This window comes from Rhinatrema bivittatum, chromosome 9 (genome assembly GCF_901001135.1).
Source record: "Rhinatrema bivittatum chromosome 9, aRhiBiv1.1, whole genome shotgun sequence".
Taxonomy (NCBI): Eukaryota; Metazoa; Chordata; class Amphibia; order Gymnophiona; family Rhinatrematidae; genus Rhinatrema; species Rhinatrema bivittatum.
Window position 1 is genome coordinate 209,355,962 of NC_042623.1, and position 20,152 is coordinate 209,376,113.

General features: G+C 45.0%; 1 protein-coding gene across 1 annotated transcript in view; it reads right to left on the reverse strand.

Annotated features, from left to right (window-relative positions):
• HLTF (helicase like transcription factor) overlaps positions 1 to 20,152 on the reverse strand; it is a 333,607-nt gene that overhangs the window by 217,448 nt on the left and 96,007 nt on the right. Inside the window, 1 exon segment of the mRNA XM_029615024.1 lies at positions 2,585 to 2,672. Coding sequence (XP_029470884.1) covers positions 2,585 to 2,672 — 88 coding nt within the window.

A 20,152-nucleotide genomic window follows, 5' to 3' on the forward strand; every position in this document is an offset into this window, starting at 1 on the left:
CACTCTTTCAAGTAGTTTGGCCAGAAAAGGAAGTATTGATATTGGACGATAGTTGGCCAAGATCTCTGGATCTAATTGGGCTTTTTTTAAGATAGCTTGAAATGTGCAGTAGTGAAACCTATCTGGAAATATACCCTCTTCTAATGACAGATTGACAATATCTGCCAAGGGTTTGGCTATGATGTCTTGAACAGGCTTTAGATGTTTGATGGGCATCTTATCCAAAGGGTGATTAGCAGGAGTCATTTTTTTAATTAAATTAACAATTTCTAAGGAAGAGACTGTATCAAATGAGGGGTTATAAGGTAGAATGATATTTTGTGGGGCTTGGATAATTAAATCTTTTAGTACGGCTTGAATTTTATCTTTAAAAAAAGAAGCAAATTCGTTGCTCTTATTCTTTAGATTATTAACCCAGGTAGGTGAATTACCTTTCACGTGGATGAGCTCAGATACATATGTGAACAAAATCCTCGGGTTAAATTGAAATTTATGCACAGAGCAGGAGAGAGACTTGGGGGTGATAGTGTCTAACGATCTGAAGTCGGTGAAACAGTGTGACAAGGCGATAGCTAAAGCCAGAAGAATGCTGGGCTGCATAGATAGAGGAATTTCAAGTAGAAAAGGGAAGTACCGTATTTTGCGCTCCATAAGACGCCCCTAAGATTTAGAGGAGGAAAATAAGAAAAAAAAATTCTGTCCCCAGGACGGGCTCTGTATGGAGCTCCCCCTAGAGCGAATGTAGCGTCTCTCCCTCTCGCGCGCCATCCCCTTCCTCCTCCTCTTCCTCCCAACTCAGCCCAATCAGTATGGTGGTGGAGATCAAATGCATGAAACATCTAATATATCTAAACAAATGAGAAGGAAATGGCCTGTACTAACTTTGATGCCATGTGTCATTTTCTGCCGGCAGAGCTTCAGCTCCATGCCGGTCTGCTGTTCCCGGGGTGCATCTTACTGCGAAGGGCAGCGGCACCCCAGGAACAGCAGACCGGCAGGAAGCTGTTTGAACTGGAGGGACCTCCGTAGCGCACGCTGTTCAAACAGCTGATGTTTGACCTGCACCATACTGATTGGGCTGAAATGGGAGGAGAAAGAGGGGGGCGGCGCGCGAGAGGGAGAGATGCTACATTCGCTCCATAAGACGCACAGACATTTTTCCCCCACTTTTGGGGAAAAAAAGTGTGTCTTATGGAGCGAAAAATACGGTAATTATCTCCTTGTACAGGTTCTTGGTGAGGCCTCACCTGGAGTACTGTGCTCAGTTCTGGAAACTGAAGGGACAGAGACATGATGGAGGCGGTCCAGAGAAGGGCAACCAAAAAGGTGGGTGGTCTTCATCGAATGACTTATGAGGGCAGACTGAAGAATCTAAATATATATACCCTGGAGGAAAGGAGGGGCAGGGGTGATATAATACAGACATTCAGATACTTGAAAGGTTTTAATGATCCAAAGTCAACGACAACCTTGTCCACTGGAAAAAAATCAGCAGAACCAGGGGTCATGATTTAAAACTCCAGGGAGGAAGACTCAGAACCAATGTCAGGAAGTATTTCTTCACGGAGAGGGTGGTGGATGCCTGGAATGCCCTTCTGGAGGAAGAGGTGAAGACCAAAAATGTGAAGGATTTCAAAGGGGTGTGGGATAAACACTGTGGATCCATAAAGCCTGGAGGATGGGAATGAAGAGAAGAGGTATGGGGGTGGCTTGTAGGAATAAACACTGTGGATCCATAAAGCCTTGAGGATGGGAATGAATAGAAGAGGTATGGGGGTGGCTTGCTGGAATGACTGCTACTACCTGGTGATTAATACCCTTATTCAATAAACATTCACACAGTTAATGAGACTCCAACATTGCTCTATGCTTCAATGGCAAGAGGAAATGTGGAAAAGAGGATTTCATTCAGGCAACAACCAACAAGGTAGCACAGTCTGGGTAAACAAATAAGCGTGGGAATAGCTTGCTTGTTGTGGTGGTTACTACCCCAAACCAATTAAGCCTGATACTTCACTTTCAATGCATATCCAGCGTAAATCTCCGCTTCAACGGCAGGGGGAATGAAGATTAGAGGATTTACATTCAGACAACAACCAACAAGGACTGAATTGCACAGTCTGGGTAAACAAATAAGCATGGGAGAAGCTTACTTGTTGGGGCAGTTACTACCCCGAACCATTTAAGCCTGATACTTCACTTTGAATGCATATCCAGCGCAGCTCACTGCTTCAACGGCAGGGGAAATGAAGAAATAGGATTTACATCCAGCCAACATCTAACAAGGCATTGATCTGAGCAGTATGAGTATACAAACGTTGGGGTAACTTCCTCAATACGACGATTGCTACCCTCAAACATTAAGCTTTATGCTTCACTTTGACAGAGCTCCAACACTGTCCTCTGCATCAATGGTGGGGGTGGAAGGAAACTAGAATCAAAAAGCTACTAATAAGGGCCCTGAACTCAGCGGTCGGAGTAACAGATAAGTATGAGAAAATAAGTGTGAAAGCTTGCTGGGCAGACTGGATGGGCCTATTGGTCTTCTTCTGCCGTCATTTCTATGTTTCTATATGATTCCTACCTTTTAAGACGAGAACTGGAGATTTCCAAATGAGCTACTTCACTTTCTTCCTTCATATTCAGAACAGCAGACTCTTTATTTGTTGCATCTAAATAAGAAAAAACAGCAATGGAGGAAGAAAACAGATAATTCTTTGATGTATGCTAAGACCATAATTGTTAAACATTAAAAAAAAAAAATAAGGATTGGGAAAAATGTTTGAATGACTAACTAAAAAAAAAAAACAAAAAACTGCCAAGATGAATTTATCAGCTAATTTGTCGATTATATAAAATCTGTTTAAAACACTTTTACTTAAGTACAACCACAAAGAGAAGAAAGCATTTACTAGCTTGCATGTCTGACTGACTGTTTCAGGTCAGTTCATCTTTCCAAAAATGAATATTTGCAGTGAACATCTGAAAAGCTCAATTAGCTAACTTTAAAGGGTCAGAAGTTAAATTTACATGGTCCTTCAACAACAACAAAATTAGTCTGTTTCATGTTTCCAAATATTTTATCAATCAGTAATGGTGCTTTACTGTCTTCCTCGGTACATATTAGATTTCTAGTACAAGAAAGCCCTCATTTGCCATCACATCTAAATTAAATATAGCTTATAATATGCACTGTACAAGTCAATCAACTGGAAAAATATTTCACTATCCACACCATACACTAGGCAACTTTTGATTTGTCTTGTACTGCCTTTTAGCATAAATCTATTATTAGTTGTCATCACATTACAAAATAAATTCACATTGACATAATATATGAAAGGCCAGGTGTTTCTTTATCAACATATTGGTATGCTGTGAGAAAGGCAATTTTCAAAGCCACTGACCTGGGCAAACCAGCCTATCTCCATCCAGCTATAAGTATGAACTTCATGGCACACGTACTGTTAGCGAGGAGGCCTTCCCAGGAGTGTGTTTAGGTTAGTGAGGAAAATATGCCCAGGCTATATTTTCAAATCTGTGCATGTTATTTCTCATTGAAATTTCACTGGCACAAAAAAGAAGTCTAAAGTCTGCAGGTACTTCCATGGACATTTTTCAAAAGGGAAAGTATTGTGTTCTAATCTCTCTGAAAGTTAGCAACAAGGTGTGTGGATACAGAGTACTTGAACTTTGTAACTAGGCCGGGAGTTTGAAAATTGATGTCCGTCCCCTCCCCCCCACCTCCCTGATATAGGTAGCCATGATATTTCCAACAGGCGAACTTTACCTCTCCAACTCTTAATCAGAAACAGCAAGACCAAGAAATACTACAACTCTTTCGGATAGTAGAAAGACTAGGGGGCATTCCATGAAGTTAGCATGGGGCACATTTAAAACTAATCGGAGAAAGTTCTTTTTTACTCAACGCACAATTAAACTCTGGAATTTGTTGCCAGAGGAGGTTAGTGCAGTTAGTATAGCTGTGTTTAAAAAAGGATTGGATAAGTTCTTGGAGGAGAAGTCCATTACCTGCTTTTAAGTTCACTTAGAGAATAGCCACTGCCATTAGCAATGGTAACATGGAATAGACTTAGTTTTCGGGTACTTGCCAGGGGATTGGCCACCGTTGGAAACAGGATGCTGGGCTTGATGGACCCTTGGTCTGACCCAGTATGGCATTTTCTTATGTTCTTAACTTGGGTTTGGAAATAAAAGGCTGCAACTTTTGATCAACACAGAATAATACATGTCGGTACCTGAAGTAAAATTCAACCCCACCATAAGGTCGATGCCATATCGAGCGCTACAAGCAGTGCACCCCTAATACACATATTGGACACACATTTTGGACATGCTAAACGTACACCTAATGCAGTACCGGAATTAGTGCATCCATAACGTGCGTGCAAACCGGCGCGTAGCAAATAGCACCCATCACATTTAAATTGCATGTAAATGAGCCAATTAACTATTACTCCCCATATAGGAAAGCACGCCCAAAACAAGTGTGTCCATAACGCCGGGGCTGAGTATAGCGCTAAAATTTAGCGCTATACTCAGCCCCGGCGTTATTGTGGCGATGCTATCGGTAGCAGATGTTCCTGAAAGGTTTCCATGCGATTTCTAGCATTTCAACAATGGATTATATTAATTTTCTTGTCCTCATCATTTTTCGCTTGCAAAAGCAAGTGAGAATAAGGCAAAGGAGAGCGATTAATCAAGCAAACATTCCGGAGAATGTAAGACAACAGGACTGTATGGTAGCACAGGCGCAGGTAAGCAAATAACTCTCGTAAACTTGGGATAGCTGTCAGTGAATGAACGCCCAAGACCTGAACATCCAATGGAGGAATTTGCCCCTGGCGACTGTAACAAGTGTGTACTCGGGCACCCATTCTGGACATCCAGGCCCAGAGTAGGACCCGGGCAACCATTTCAAGCGTGTCCTCTGGCGCCCAAGTCCTGGACGTCCAAGCCAGGAGTGCCAGCACCCATGGTTTGCACATGAACGCACAAATAATGCACGTCCTATTAAATAATGGTTTTCCTGTTTATACTATTCACATGTGGCCTATTCCTTTGTCTTTCCATTCCCTCCGTGTGTTCAGGTTTGTAGGAGTCAGTTGGGGAAAGTTAAATTTACATTGATTAGTGAACAGTTGTTATTCCTACCTGTTATCTTTGTGAAGTAATGGTTACTTGGATTGGCCACTGTTGAAAAACAGGATGCTAGGCTTGATAGGCCCTTGCTCTGACCAAGTATGGCATGTCTTATGTTCTTATTTTCCTTTTTGTTCATTTGTTCATAGGTACAGCCTGGAGCCATCCCTAGACCCTGCTGGCATCATATAATTCGACCAAGGACAACTCCTCCTTGGATTGCCCGAGACAGATGTGGTGTGAAGATATCGGCTCAGCTCTTGTGCAATTTTAACCCTTTATGAGGACCTGCGCAGTGACCTTGACCCCATCGCTCCTGGCTTGGTGAAACTTCTGTGCGCGTTGCAGTTTTTTGCCACTGGAAGTTTACAAAATATCAGGGTGTATCAGTCCTCTGTTTCTTATCACTTAGGACGAGTCTTGTGGGAGATGATGAAGCAGATGAAGCATTACATCTACTATCCTGAAGACCCAACCCAACTTAAGTAGATCCAGCATAGTTTCTTCGAAATAGCCAGGATGCCCAATGTGTTTGGTACAATAGACTGCACTCATATCATATTGACCCCAAAGTGGTAACAGGAGAATGCAATCTGCAACCGCAAGCAATTCCATTCCATGAATGTGCAGGTTGTATGTGATGACACTTTCGAAAACTGAATGCCGTGTCAAGGTTTCCTGGGAGCTGCCACAATTCCTACATTCTTGCCCATTCATCGCTTGGAACATACGGTGATGGCTGGCTGCTTGGTAAGTGACATTTGCTTTGGGCTGGGGTTATAGACAGATAGGTGGGATGGAGGCCTACAGAGCCCAGGGGGAGTACATTGGCCCATTGTGGAAAAAGTTGTATATTGTTTATTTAATGAAAGAATTTATGGACCACTGAGTATATGCTGTATTGATTTGTGTCTGCTGTGTTTGTTGATGCAATATTTATTTCCCCTTTTATAGGTGATGACGGCTATGGCTGTAAGCCATAATTGCTAATTCCGTTCCTGTCCCCATGCACAGCAGCCAAAAGGCATTACAACGAGGCACATACCAGCACACGAAATGTTATTGAGTGTACATTCGGTGTGCTGAAAAGCCGATTCAGATGTATGGACTGGTCTGGTGGTGCCCTGCAGTACAGTGCAGAAAAGGTCACAAGCATTATGGCCTGCTGCATGCTCCATAATTTTGCTTTTCGCTTTGAGATAGAAGTGGAGGTTGCAGAACATTTGCCGCCAGATCCATTTGAAGAACCGGCAGCTGAGGCAGACAACACTGTGAGAGGCTCAGAGGTTCAAAGGATCATCAATGATTATTTTTGATGTAAATTATTAGCTATGATACCAATATCCCCTTTCCACTTTTGACTATATTGATCCTGTAATAGCTGTAAAAAAAACCTGATCTAGTGAATCAATAGATCAGACAGTTTTAGCAGTTAATTTTTTAAAAATCTTTAATGGCGTCTGTCCTGTTATTCCTTATGTCCTTAATATCATCACAAGCGTGGGCATCCCTCACACAAGCTAACAGCAACTCCCATCGCTGGCATGCATCCCTCCCCCTCACCCTGTTGCCAACTCCCATTACTGGCCAGCGATGTTTTGTGTTTTATTTCAGGAGCTGTAATCAGAGGCCAATGGATGGACCAGGAACCCAACATTTCGTTGATGTGTTTTTGTCCATTTTTTTCTAATTGTACAAATAAAGTCACTTTAATTTCCATAATGGACTATGTTCTCAGGATTAATGTACGTGTGATCCATATGTCCATTCCCTTACCCTCTCATAAGCCCCCAGCATTGGCATCCCTTTCCTTGCAGCCTTTCACCATGCATGAGAACCGGTAGTGAGGTAGGACATGATGAAATATGACACCCAGACCATAGTACCAAATAAATTAATCACCTGTATTACCCAAAAAACAACTTGGGATATAAACAATGCAATATCAAGTAAAATCAATTGTATTATGCAAAGCTGGTTTTGATAGCTCGATATGTGATTTATGTTTCTTGATGGCCTAAAGTGGTATTTATGTCTGCTCAGTGTTATCCAGCTGTATTTTGAATGGTATACCACAGAAACTTACTAATTAAATAAAGTAATAAAAACAATATAATAAAACAGGCACACAAGTCAGGAGCCTTTGCAGGACGTCCAAGATGTGGGCGCTGGCAAGACACTGGGCTTGGGTGTCCTTTTCGGAGCTATGTCCAGGCCTTAGGTGCCTTTGTGATGGATGCTTAAATTCTGGGCATGACGCAGAAAATGGACATCCAAACGGGCGAGGTCTTCTGCGCATTATCTAGGACGTCCATCCTTCACAGTCACACCCAGACGTCCATTTTGTGCGGGGTCTGCGGAAAGATGTCACGGGGCAGACTGCCCAACCTTTCCAAGGCAGATGTCAGATTGCTGGCTGAGCTCACTGTTGCCGATGAGCACCACCTATATTTTCATTAAATGTCGCCCTGGCTCGCGCTCAGGGTGACATTTAATGCTCAGGCCTCCTTCCCAAGGGAGGTAAGTTGGGCGAGGTGTTGTAATGAAGGAGTTCAATTTCGTGAACATCTGAAGAATGAAATACCTGAAAGCCTCTCGACTAACCATGCCAGCAGTGAAACGCACGGCCATTTTGGATGTACTAACATTTGCAACGCAAACGGCACATAATGCGTAGTGACGCAGTTACGCACTAACATTTAGTGTAACGTGACTCCATTTTGGAATAATAATTTGTATTGTATTAATACGAATGCCGCTATAAAATGTCTAACACGTCAATTAAATGACGAAACAATAGTCTGATTATAAGCTACACCTACTAGGGGACCACGCTAGCAAATGCTTGTTCAGCAGTTTGTAAATTGTTTGTTCAGCAGAAATTAGAACGCATGTGTGAAAGATAAGAACTGTAAGGTGTATAAAAGTTTGCTCCTAAGGGAGCGTGGCATGCAGTTGTACTAAGCCCTTGTCTTAGCTGCATCTTGCTGGCAATAAAAGTCTATTTTTACGGATCAGTTGTCTGGGCCTCCTTACTGACTTTTAGAGACGGTTACAGTAATATTATTGGGTCCATTCCCCTTCAGTTTTTTTTAATGATGTTTTATGCATGAACCCTCAGATAAGCTACTGTGAGAGAGGTCTGCAGATTTTTAGATGTTAGTCTGGAGTTCTTTGTGATTTTATGGATGATTTTCTGATTAGCTCTTGGGAGGATTCTGACAGGATGACACTTATTTTGTTATGTTCACATTTTTCAAATTATGAATTGTCTCACAGTACAATGGATGGGACCAGAAGTGCCTATAAATAGTTTTGTAATCATGTCCAGGCAGCTCCTCGATTAAACAAGGGTATCCATGTTAAAAATGATAAATATTTTATTTTGTATTTAGAACATTTTCTATATACAATACAGTAAAACATTTCTTGATGGAGCATGTCTATTAAAAGGTACATGACTATGGCTGAAAAGAAATATGAAATATTCAAAATGTTTTATAATAGTGCTTGTTGGATTTCCCAGGCATAAAAACAGACAAAATCCCATGCTGTGCCAATCCAACACCCTTTGTACAACAGTGTTTATTTTCTAATTGTACCTGCCAGGTGCAGGCATTAAAGAAGAGAGCCCGGAAGCTCAGGCGTGTGGAGTGCAAGTGTCTCCAGGCCCTCCGTGCCCGATGCGGCCACTGGATGGTGTGTATTTGGATTCAAAATGAAAGCAGAGTTGCTTACCTGTAATAGGTGTTCTCCTAGGACAACAGGATGTTAGTCCTCACACACTTATTTATTTGTTTTTATATACCGACATTCGATTTGAAATATCACATTGGTTTACAATGCAACTGAGGATATAAGAAGACATTGGCTTCTGATTTACAATGTAACATCATATTATTTCTATCAATATAACTTAGGATGAAGCAAGGGGCAAAATAGTTTCTTACAGCTTTACTTGGCATAACTTAGAATGGCACAAGAGAGCAACACTGTGACATCATCGGATGGAGCCTGGCACGGAACTTTGATCTCAAAGAATCTAGAGCTTTCAGCATGCCCTGCTGAGCATGTACAGCTGTAGTCATCACCCTGCCCTCTAGGTAGAGTTCCTCAGTCCATGATATAGCTAATACATTAGGAAACCAACTCCCAGAGGCGGTGGGAGGGTATCATGCGGACTAACATCCTGCTGTCCTATGAGAACACCTGTTACAGTTAAGCAACTCTGCTTTCACCTAGGACAAACAGGATGGTAATCTTCACACATGGGTGAATCCCTAGCTCTAGGCTGTCCAAGCAGGGCAAAGCAGGAAACTGCACAGTGCTGGTGCCCTACCTCCCTCCTTTGCCTGAGAGGCAGCCAACTCACCAGGGCTGCAGGCTCGAGAAGAGTTGGGTTCTATAAAGAAAGCGATAGAAAAGACCAAGACACAAATCCTCGTGCGTAGCAGGGATGCCCAAGGCAGAGGATTGATGAGAATGCAAGCAGAAAAACTCTGCATCACAGAAAATAGTATAAGCAGGGTTCCTGATAAGTAAACTCTGACAAAAACAGTGGATCGAGATACTCCTGGATACAGGAAGGACCCTAGAGATGTAAATAAAAGAGACTCTTGAAAACCGCAGTTTCCTTCGGTGTGAAAAAAATAACCGAAAAACAAACTGGGGCACGAAAGCCCTCCAGAAAGAAACTGTCGTCACGGACATCCAAAGGATGAATGTATCTGGAGAGTGCGCCCAGGTTTGGCTGGTAGGTCGAATGGGCAGAAGAAACCCAAGCAACGCTTGAAAGAACAAGGTAGCAAACCATGGCAGGGCCTGGGACAGTCACTGCATGCCGAAGCATCAGACCTAGCTGTCCACACAGGACAGCATCAAGAGTTTCAGAAGATGAGAAAATCCCCGAAACAGACCTGTAGCCCAAATCTCCCGAGCAGGGAGATGAGATAGGCCTGAAGCTCACTCAAGAGCACTTTTCAGAAAAGGTTCACCTATCCTGTCACATGATTGCAAGAGAGGCAGGAAGGCCCTTTGGGCAACCTAGAGAAAAATTAAGGCAGTATTGGCAAGAGAATGGCAAAAATATGTGGGAAAAACGTGATGTATCCTTCCCTGCAAGTATACAGAGATATACCATGGGAGCCTTAGCTTTACCTCCTCATCTCCCCTCGACAAGCCAATCGGAAGTCGGAAGGAGCAAAGAACTGAAGGAGACAGACTGGTAGACTTCCAGGGCAAGCACAAGTCGCCCGGTTGTCTATCAACCTCAAGCGAACAACTCAATGCTGAAACCAGCAGGGAGTAACCCACTGAGATGGAGCCCTCAATCTTCTTGAAATAGCAGAAACTGAAAGCGATTGCCCCAGGCGAGAAATCCTGAAGGCTCCACTTGGAGACGAGAAGCCAGGAAATCACATGCGCAAAACCCGGTAGAACATGATTTCATTACCAGCCTGGAAACTTGAAGGGTATCAGGACAGACCCAGGGTGATCTTGGGACAGAGTACCAAGCACCCTGCTGAGGTATCACTACCCCAGCCATAAGTGTATATAATTCCGCTCTTAAGGGAACACATGGCCCAGCAATGAGTAATGTTGCTTGATTACATGTCCACAGACAGGGTGATCCTGAAAAAGGGGGAAGAATAGCTTGCACGCTACCGTGAGCAAAAGGCAGTGCCTCTGTTGCGGGGTACTCGGCCTCCAACTCCCTCAGCCATGGACATGGTAAAAGGGTGAAAAGCCTGATCACCCAACTGGTCTGAAACACGCTTCATAGAGGAGGGTCCCGCAGGCAAGAAAAACTGACTATAGCAATCCTTACGGAAGGCACCCACAGAGTCCAGCAGATACTAAAGTGACTCCCGAACAGAGAAAAAGCTGGAGGGTCACCGGGGAGCAAACTGGACAGGCTCCCTTGTGGACAGATCTGCTGCGTCCTATAGCACCCAAGGGAAAGTGCTATTCTTGACTATTCTTGGGGCTGGCGCCAGTTAGAGCAGTGCCATTCCTTGTGTGGGAACGGAAAACGAGGACGCCCCTCGAAGGAGTGCACAGTCGTGCATCCAGAGGGGAACCCAGTTGAATCTCCCCTTCCAGAGGGGAGAGGGAAGCAGCAAGATTGGGGCCTCCCGATCCCAAAAGACCTAGCAACTCCTCAAAGGAGAGAGTTGAGGCACAATCACTGTTTGCTGAGGTGCCGAAGCGACAAACCCACCACAGGCAGCCAGTCTCGGTTAGGGGAGGTTGCCACTGCAATCCCCGGAGGGGCCCCAGCTGAAGACGGTCCAACCAACCATTGCTGCCACTCCCTGGCCTCCAAGGAGACAGGAAAATGTGTTCTTACCTGCTAAATTTTCACTCCTGTAGTACCACGGATCAGTCCAGACTCCTGGATTTGCCTTCCCTCCAGCAGATGGAGACAGAGAAGTTTTAACTGACTCCATCCTATACCCCTGAGGTGCCAACTAGAGTCTGTCAGTATTACACCGTACCCAAGCAGAAAAATTCAACCATAACATCTAAATAAACAACCTCCCCGAAGAGCAGAGGGAATGAAAAGCTTGTAACTCAATGAACAAATTGATGCCCTTACTCTTACCCTGAAAAGGAGGCATTTGGTAAACTTGCAGAAATATTGATAACTACCGGCCGAGCGAACTCTGTTTTCCCATGGGCGGGACTCCGGACTGATCCGTGGTACTACAGGAACGAAAATTAGCAGGTAAGAATCAATTTTCCTTTCCCTGTACGTACCCGGATCAGTCCAGACTCCTGGGATGTACCAAAGTTTCCCTAACCAGGGTGGGACAGAGAGTCCCGCTCGGAGAACATTAGCCCTGAAAGATCCGGGGTCTGGAGCCCGGACATTAAGACGATAATGCCTCGCAAAGGTATGTGTAGATTTCCAGGTAGCCGCCCTACAAATCTCTTGCGGCGACACCTGTTGACATTCCACCCATGAGGCTGCTTGCGAACGAGTAGAATGAGCCTTAAGACCAACCGGAATTGGACGGCCCTGAACAATGCCGAAACAATAGCCTCTTTTAGCCATCGTGCTATGTAGCCCTTGAAGCTTTATGGCCCCTCCTGGGTCCACTCCATAGAACGAAGAGATGGTCAGAGATGAAAACTGTTCGTAACCTCCAAATAACGCAACACAACCCTCTTTACATCCAACTTTCTCAAATCCCTAGACTCTGGAGTAGAAGAATCCAGGCCCGCAAAGGAAGGAAGCTCCACTGATTGATTCAAATGCAAAGAGGAGACCACTTTCAGGAAAAGGAGGGAACCGTTCTTAAGGAAACTCCCAAATCAGAAATCCGTAAGAAAGGCTCCCTGCAAGACAAAGCCTGAATCTCGGAAACACGTCGTGCTGTTGAAATAGCCACCAGAAAAACAACCTCAACGTCAGATCCTTTAGGGTCGCCCGTTTTAATGGCTCAAAGGGCACGGAGAATCAAATTCAGCTTCCACGAGGGACAGGCGTTCTGTACCGGAGGATGCAAATGTTTAGCCCCTCTCAGAAAACGAGCCACGTCCAGATGAGAGGCCAGGGCAAATTCCTGCACCTTACCCCGAAAACAGCTAAGTGCCGCCACCTGGACCTGTAAGGAATTAAATGCCAAACCCTTGGACAATCCAGCCTGTAAAAAATTCAGAATCTCCGGAACTGAAGCCCCGGATGGCTGCACTTCGTGGTCCAGACACCAGGACTGAAACACTCCCCAAACTAACATATGGCCTGGAGGTATAAGTTTTACGGGAATGTAAGAGTGTGGCAATGACCAGATTCGAGTAACCCTTACTCCTCAACCTGTGCTTTTCAAAAGCCATGCCGCTACACAAAAGCAATCTACCTGGCTATTTAAAAAAGCCTACTATCAATAATCTGAATCCTCATCTACTCTTCCTAACATCCACAATCTATCATATATTGTTTATATGCTATTTATACAAAGTTATATACTGTATTGTACTCAAGTTACCATGTTATATTGTAAAGCGCAATGCTGAATTACTGTTTGTATGTAAACCGAGTTGATGTTATTTACATACCCCGGTATAGAAAAATCTATAAATAAATAAATAAATGCCTCTCCGAAACAAACGGGGCCTTGATGGAGAAGATTCGGAGACAGTCGAAATCTCAGAGGACCTTCGATTGCTAGATTCAGAAGATCTGCAAACCACGGATGCCTCGGCCACTCTGGAGCTACCAGAATCACTTTGTCCGGATGAACTTCGATTCGGCGCAGCATTTTTCCGACCAACAGCCCTTGGTACCAGCTCGAGAGTGGAAGCCATCGAACCCAGGACCTGTAAATAATCCCAGACCCTGGGAAGAGGCATGGACCGCAAGGACTCCACCTGAGTGAGAAGCTTGGACAGTCTCTCTTCGGTAAGAAAGACCTTTCCCAGGATCGTGTTGAACCGGGCACCCAGAAACTCCAAGGACTGAGAGGGAACCGGATGACTCTCGTCAGGATTGACCACCTAACCTAATGAGGTCAACCTCTGTAGCACCCTCTGAACCGCTCTGCAAAGTGCTTCCGATTTTGCTCGAATCAGCAAATCGTCCAGATAGGGATGCACCAATATCCCCTCCTTTCGCAGGGCCGCTGCCATAACAACCATCACCTTGGTGAACACCCTGGGTGCCGTCTCCAGACCAAAAGGCAGGGCGCAAAACTGAAAATGCTGACAGAGGATTGCAAACCGTAGATACTTCTGATGATCTGGGTGGATGGGTATGTGCAAGTACACTTCTATCAGGTCCAATGACGCCAGAAATTCTCCCTTGGGCACGGATGCGATTATTTATTTATTTATTTATTTAAAGTTTTTTTTGTATACCGACATTCGTTAAGAAAACATCACATCGGTTTCCATGGAACAAAAAATTAGCCAACAGGGCTTTACAATGAAACTGATAATAGAACTAGGAGGTAGGTGGGGGGGGGGGGGGCGCGCGAGGGATGGGGGTCGGTGAAACCAGGGATATTTACAGTACAATCATTAAATGCAATACATAGTTAAATACAAAAGTATAGATTATATACATAAATAATGCTGGGGTGTGATATGAGAGGAGGAGTTTAAGAGTTTAAGGGTAATAGACCTAGAGGGTGAGGGGAGGGGCTGAGGAGGGGGAGGGGGGGCGAGGGAGGAGAGGGGTGAAGGGGCGAGGTAGAATAGGGGTGACAATAGAAATAGGGGGCTCATGCGTAGGCTCGGGTGAACAGCCATGTCTTGAGGTTCTGTCTGAATTTCTTGGTGCAGGTCTCAAGGCACAGCTGGGTAGGCATTGAGTTCCATAAGGAGGGTCCAGCAAGGGAGAGGGCGCGTTGTTTGGTAGCTGTTAGATGGAAGAGTTTGGGGGAAGGTGTTTGTATGGTTGCTGTGTAGGGCGTTCTGGTAGGTCTGGATGAGGAACGGATGTGTAGAAAGTCTGAGAGCCAGTGCATATCTGGGTGGTGAATGGCTTTGTGTATAAGGGTGAGGGTTTTAAATTGAATTCTAGCTGTGATAGGAAGCCAATGGAGTTGTTTGAGGATAGGTGTGATGTGCTCTTTTCTGCGTGTGCCTGTTAATATTCGTGCAGCTGAGTTTTGTAGCAGTTGCAGGGGGGCAAGGCTGTTCGGGAGACCTAGGAGAAGCGCGTTTGAGTAGTCTATTTTCGATAAGGGCTTTTAGGACTGTTCTGAAGTCGCTGAGGTGCAGGATAGGTTATGTTTTTTGAGAGTGTGTAACTTATGGTAGCAGTCCTTGATAGTGGAGGAGATAAATTTCTGTAGGCTAAAATGAGGGTCGAGTATGACACCTAGGTCTCTTACTGTATGTGAGAATCTTGAGGGGGTGGTGGGAGAACTGGCTGTAGAGTTGAGTAGGGGATTGATGTCTTGGGGTGTAATAAGAAAATTATTTCTTACCTGCTAATTTTCGTTCCTGTAGTACTAAGGATCAGTCCAGACGGTGGGTTATGTCCCCCGTCCAGCAGATGGAGTCAGAACAAACTTCTGAGGGTGCTGGCATATAAGCTGGTGCAACCCTCCTAGTCCTCAGTATCGAGAATATCAAAGCCAAGTCAGAAAAACTGGACAGACCGAGGAGGATGGATCAAGCATATCCACAATGTCAAACTGTAAAAAACTGTAAAAACTGTGAACAAGAACAACTTGCCAAGAGAACTGACAACTCCAGCAAGCCACAAACATTCATACAACGTAGACCCCACAAATGGCCCCATTTTTCACAATTCCAATTCTCCAACATAATACTCCACCTAAAAGAATTTCTTTCCGACAGGCCCAACAACACAACCTTAAATCCCTCTCTTCAATTTTAATCACTCCTTCCACACAACTTCTAGGCCTCACCCTTTTCTCTTTAAGTCTCTTCAATGCTCAATCCCTTACGAAAAAGTCTGTAATATTGAATGACTACCTCATCAATGTGAAACCGGAGATATGTGCAATCACCGAAACATGGTTAAAACCATCAGACACAGCAATAATTAATCAACTACCTACAGAGGCGTACGACTTCTTCTCGCTACCTAGTCATAAAAAAAAGGGAGGAGGCATTCTCTTAGCAACTAAAAAGGACCTCAGATTCTCGCTACAGCAATCCAATTCCAACTCAAAACTTGAATTCGGCTTCTTCACCTCAGACAAGCTACAAATCCTTCTCGTATATGCCCCCCCAGGACTCTTGGAATCAGATGCCTCACCACTGGTTGAATTAACCTCTGCCCTCATCAACTTTGACTCGCCAGCCATCATTCTAGGGGATTTCAACATGCACGTTGATGACCCTACCCCCTCACCTAACTGTGAAACTCTACTCACAGCTCTCACAGCGCTAGGCTTCACTCAATTAGTTAATAAACCTACCCACAAAGCCGGCCACACGTTAGACCTGATCTTCGTTAACACTGCAATCAAGCCCTTATCTATACCTAATTGCACAAAGGTCCCGTGGTCAGATCACTACCTCATAACTACTTCATTCTCTATAAAAGATACCAACCCAGCTTGCATTCCTTTGCCCTCCTTCAAATATAGGAAAACTTGCTCCCCAGAAGACCTTAATAATCACCTATCTCCACTACTCCACCAACTGGACCTTACAGATCCGAACGCAGCACTTCGATCATGGAACACAATCACCGAAACTATAGCCAACAGGCTATGCCCTCTTATTACAAAAAAACCTCACCAGAATTCCTCCAAAAGACAGCCATGGTTCTCAGCAGAATTAAGAAAGCTCAAACTCCAACTAAGACAAAATGAGGCTAAATGGCGCAAAAACCCAGGAACCAACACCCTTTCAATCTACAAATCATCTCTGCACCAATACAAATCAAGCACCCTAAGATCCAAGAGGGACTACTACGCCTCGAAGATACACGACCTTGTTTTCGATGCCAAAGCCCTCTTCAGCTATGTAGCCAACCTCACACAAGTAAACCAACCAGAGATTACACATGACCAAGCTCAATCAAAAGCAGAAGAATTAGCTCTATTCTTCAACAACAAAATCAATACTCTCCTATCGCAGCTCCCCACGAACCCCACTGTTCCACTAACCACTCCTCAACCCTCAATCAACTACACTCGGTTAGAAGAACTTGACACAACTTCATCCGCTGAGATCCAAGGAATTCTAAGGAAAATGAAACCATCTTCTCATCCTTCGGATCACATCCCAGCCAAACTACTACTAGCAATTCCAGAATCCATCTCTAAAACCCTGGCAGACATCATAAATTGCTCCCTCACACAAGGACTCTACCCGGACAACCTCAAACTTGCCTCACTCAAACCCCTTCTCAAAAAACCAAATCTCGACCCAAACGATCCTAACAATTTTAGACCGATAGCTAACCTCCCATTCATAGCCAAGATAATGGAAAAATTGGTAAACTCACGACTCTCAAACCACATTGAAGACAACAACCTTCTATTTCCATCACAATACGGATTCCGTAAAACCCTAAGCACGGAAGCCCTCCTCATCTCTATGACTGACCACATCATCTTAGGCTTAGACAAAGGACAAGCCTTCCTTCTGATACCACTCGACCTCTCGTCTGCATTTGATACGGTCAATCACTCCCTTCTCATCAACCAATTATCAGCCATAGGTATCTCAGGCACTGCCCTATCATGGTTCAGAACCTTCCTCAGCAACAGAGGTTATAAGGTTAAGATTCATAATAAAGAATCCTCTCTACACCCCGCATCAGTAGGAGTCCCTCAGGGCTCATCCCTGTCTCCTACCTTGTTTAACATTTATCTGTTACCCTTATGTAAACTTCTCACTGACCTCAATCTCAAACATTTTCTCTACGCTGACGATATTCAGGTCCTGATCCCCATCGAAGAGTCGCTCGCAAAAACACTGTTGCACTGGGAATCCTGCCTCCAAAATATCAAACAACTTCTTACAAGTCTCAACCTGATACTAAATTCATCAAAAACGGAACTTCTACTCATCACACCAGAAAACAGCTCCATCACATACACCCATCCTACCGTACCAAACACTACACAAGTGAGAGATCTAGGAGTTCAAATTGACAATCACCTAAACCTGAAAGCTAACATCAACAAAACCACCAGAGACTGCTTTTATAAGCTCCAAGTGCTGAAAAGAATACGACCTCTCTTCCACACACATGACTTCAGAACGATTCTACAATCAATCATTTTCGCAAAGCTGGACTATTGTAACACCATCATGCTTGGTCTCCCTTCATCACACACCAAACCATTACAAATGGTCCAAAACGCCTCCGCCCGTATACTCACCAACACTAGGAGAAGAGAACACATAACACCTATCTTGATGGACCTCCATTGGCTGTCCATCCACTTCAGAATAATCTACAAGGCCATTCTCACCATTTTCAAAAACATCCATCAATTAGCCCCAATCGATCTCCATATCCCCCTCCGATTATACCATTCCACAAGACCGACAAGAGATGCTTACAAAGGATCACTTCAAGTACCTCCAGCCAAGACTACCAGACACATCACGCTTAGAGATCGTGCATTCTCCACAGCCGGTCCAACATTATGGAACTCCATTCCCCCGGATCTTAGAATGGAACCCAACATCTCAACATTCAAGAAAAGACTCAAAACGTGGCTGTTCACGCAGGCCTTTCCTAACTCCAACTCCATCTAACTCCCTTCATTCAACACGCTCCACTAGTATTAGCGTTAATAGCCACCTCTTACAATGTTATTTATACACATATATAACTATCTGATCTTCATTTCCCTTCTCTTTCCAAGTTATTGTTTTCCTTGTTATATGTAACTGCTTTTCTGCACTATTGTTTAAATGGTAAAGTTTATTATAATTGCACCCCTGTTTCTTGTGAACCAGTATGATGGGACCACCGTCTTGAATGTTGGTATATAAAAAAGTTAAATAAATAAAAATAAACAAACAACTGAAACAAGTACACACAGACAATTAGCCCCGAAGAAGAAGGCTAAGCAATAGGACAGGAGAGAGCAATTTCGAGCAGGTATACCCCCAGATCCAATCACGACCAGGGCGGGCGTCTGGACTGATCCTTAGTACTACAGGAACGAAAATTAGCAGGTAAGAAATAATTTTCTTTTCCCTGTACGTACTAGGATCAGTCCAGACGGTGGGATGTACCAAAGCTTCCCTAAACCGGGTGGGTCCCTGAGAACCCTGCTCGGATAACCCTGTCCCCGAAGGAGCCTGATTCCGCTGCCGGCAAATGGAGCCAGTAGTGTCTGGAAAACGTGTGTAAAGATTTCCAGGTCGCTGCCCTACAGATTTCCTGAACGGAGACGTGCTGCGACTCCGCATAGGAAGTGGCCTGGGCTCTCAGAGAATGACCCTTGATTCCTATCGGAGGATCCCTTCCAGAGGCGATGTACGCCGAAGCCACCGCTTCCTTGAGCCAGCTCGCAATGGTGGTCTTCGTCGCTTGTTGGCCCTTTCTATTCCCGGACCAGAGAACAAAAAGATGATCGGAGACGCGAAATTCATTCGTCACTTCCAAATAACGTAATAGAACTCGCTTCACGTCTAGGCGCCTGAGAGATTTAGGGGCGTCCGGTGGGAAGGACGGAAGTTCTACCACCTGATTCAAGTGGAACGCCGAGACCACCTTGGGCAGGAATGAAGGAACTGTCCGGATGAAGACTCCCGAGTCCGAGAACCGAAGAAAAGGTTCTCTGCATGAGAGAGCTTGGAGCTCCGAGATGCGCCTCGCCGAGGCTATGGCCACCAAGAAAATCGTTTTCAGAGTGATATCCTTGAGAGAGGACTGATGCAGGGGCTCGAAAGGAGGTTCCGCGAGAGCCCGCAACACCAGATTGAGGTTCCAGGAAGGACAAAGCTGATGCACCGGCGGCCGCAGATGCTTGACTCCCTTCAGGAACCGTGAGATATCCGGATGAGACGAGGGATCAGGCCTTCCCGAGGAGCGAGCCAAGGAGGCCAGCGCAGACACCTGCACTCGCAGGGAATTGTAGGAGAGACCCTTCTCCAGCCCCTCTTGAAGGAACACCAGGATCTGCTGTCGCGAGGCTGCTGTCGCTTGGGCACCCCGTGCAGAACACCATACTTCGAAGACCTTCCACACCCGTACGTAAGCGACCGAGGTCGAGGTCTTTCGCGCTCTGAGGAGAGTGTCTACCACGGAGACTGCGTAGCCCTCACGCAGGAGACTCCTCCTTTCAAAAGCCAGGCCACAAGACAGAAGTGTTCCGCCTGAAGACGGAAGAAGACGAGGCAGGTGTGAGAGCCGAAAAGGGCCGTCTATCGCAATGTTGAGTAGATCTGCGAACCACGGCCGACGCGGCCATTCCGGAGCCACCAACGCCAAAGCCCCACGGTTCTTCAGCCGCAGAAAGGAGCGCGGCGCGGAAGGTTGCCATGAGATCCATTGAGGGTGTCCCCCAGCGCCGCACGATGAGGGTCATCGCAT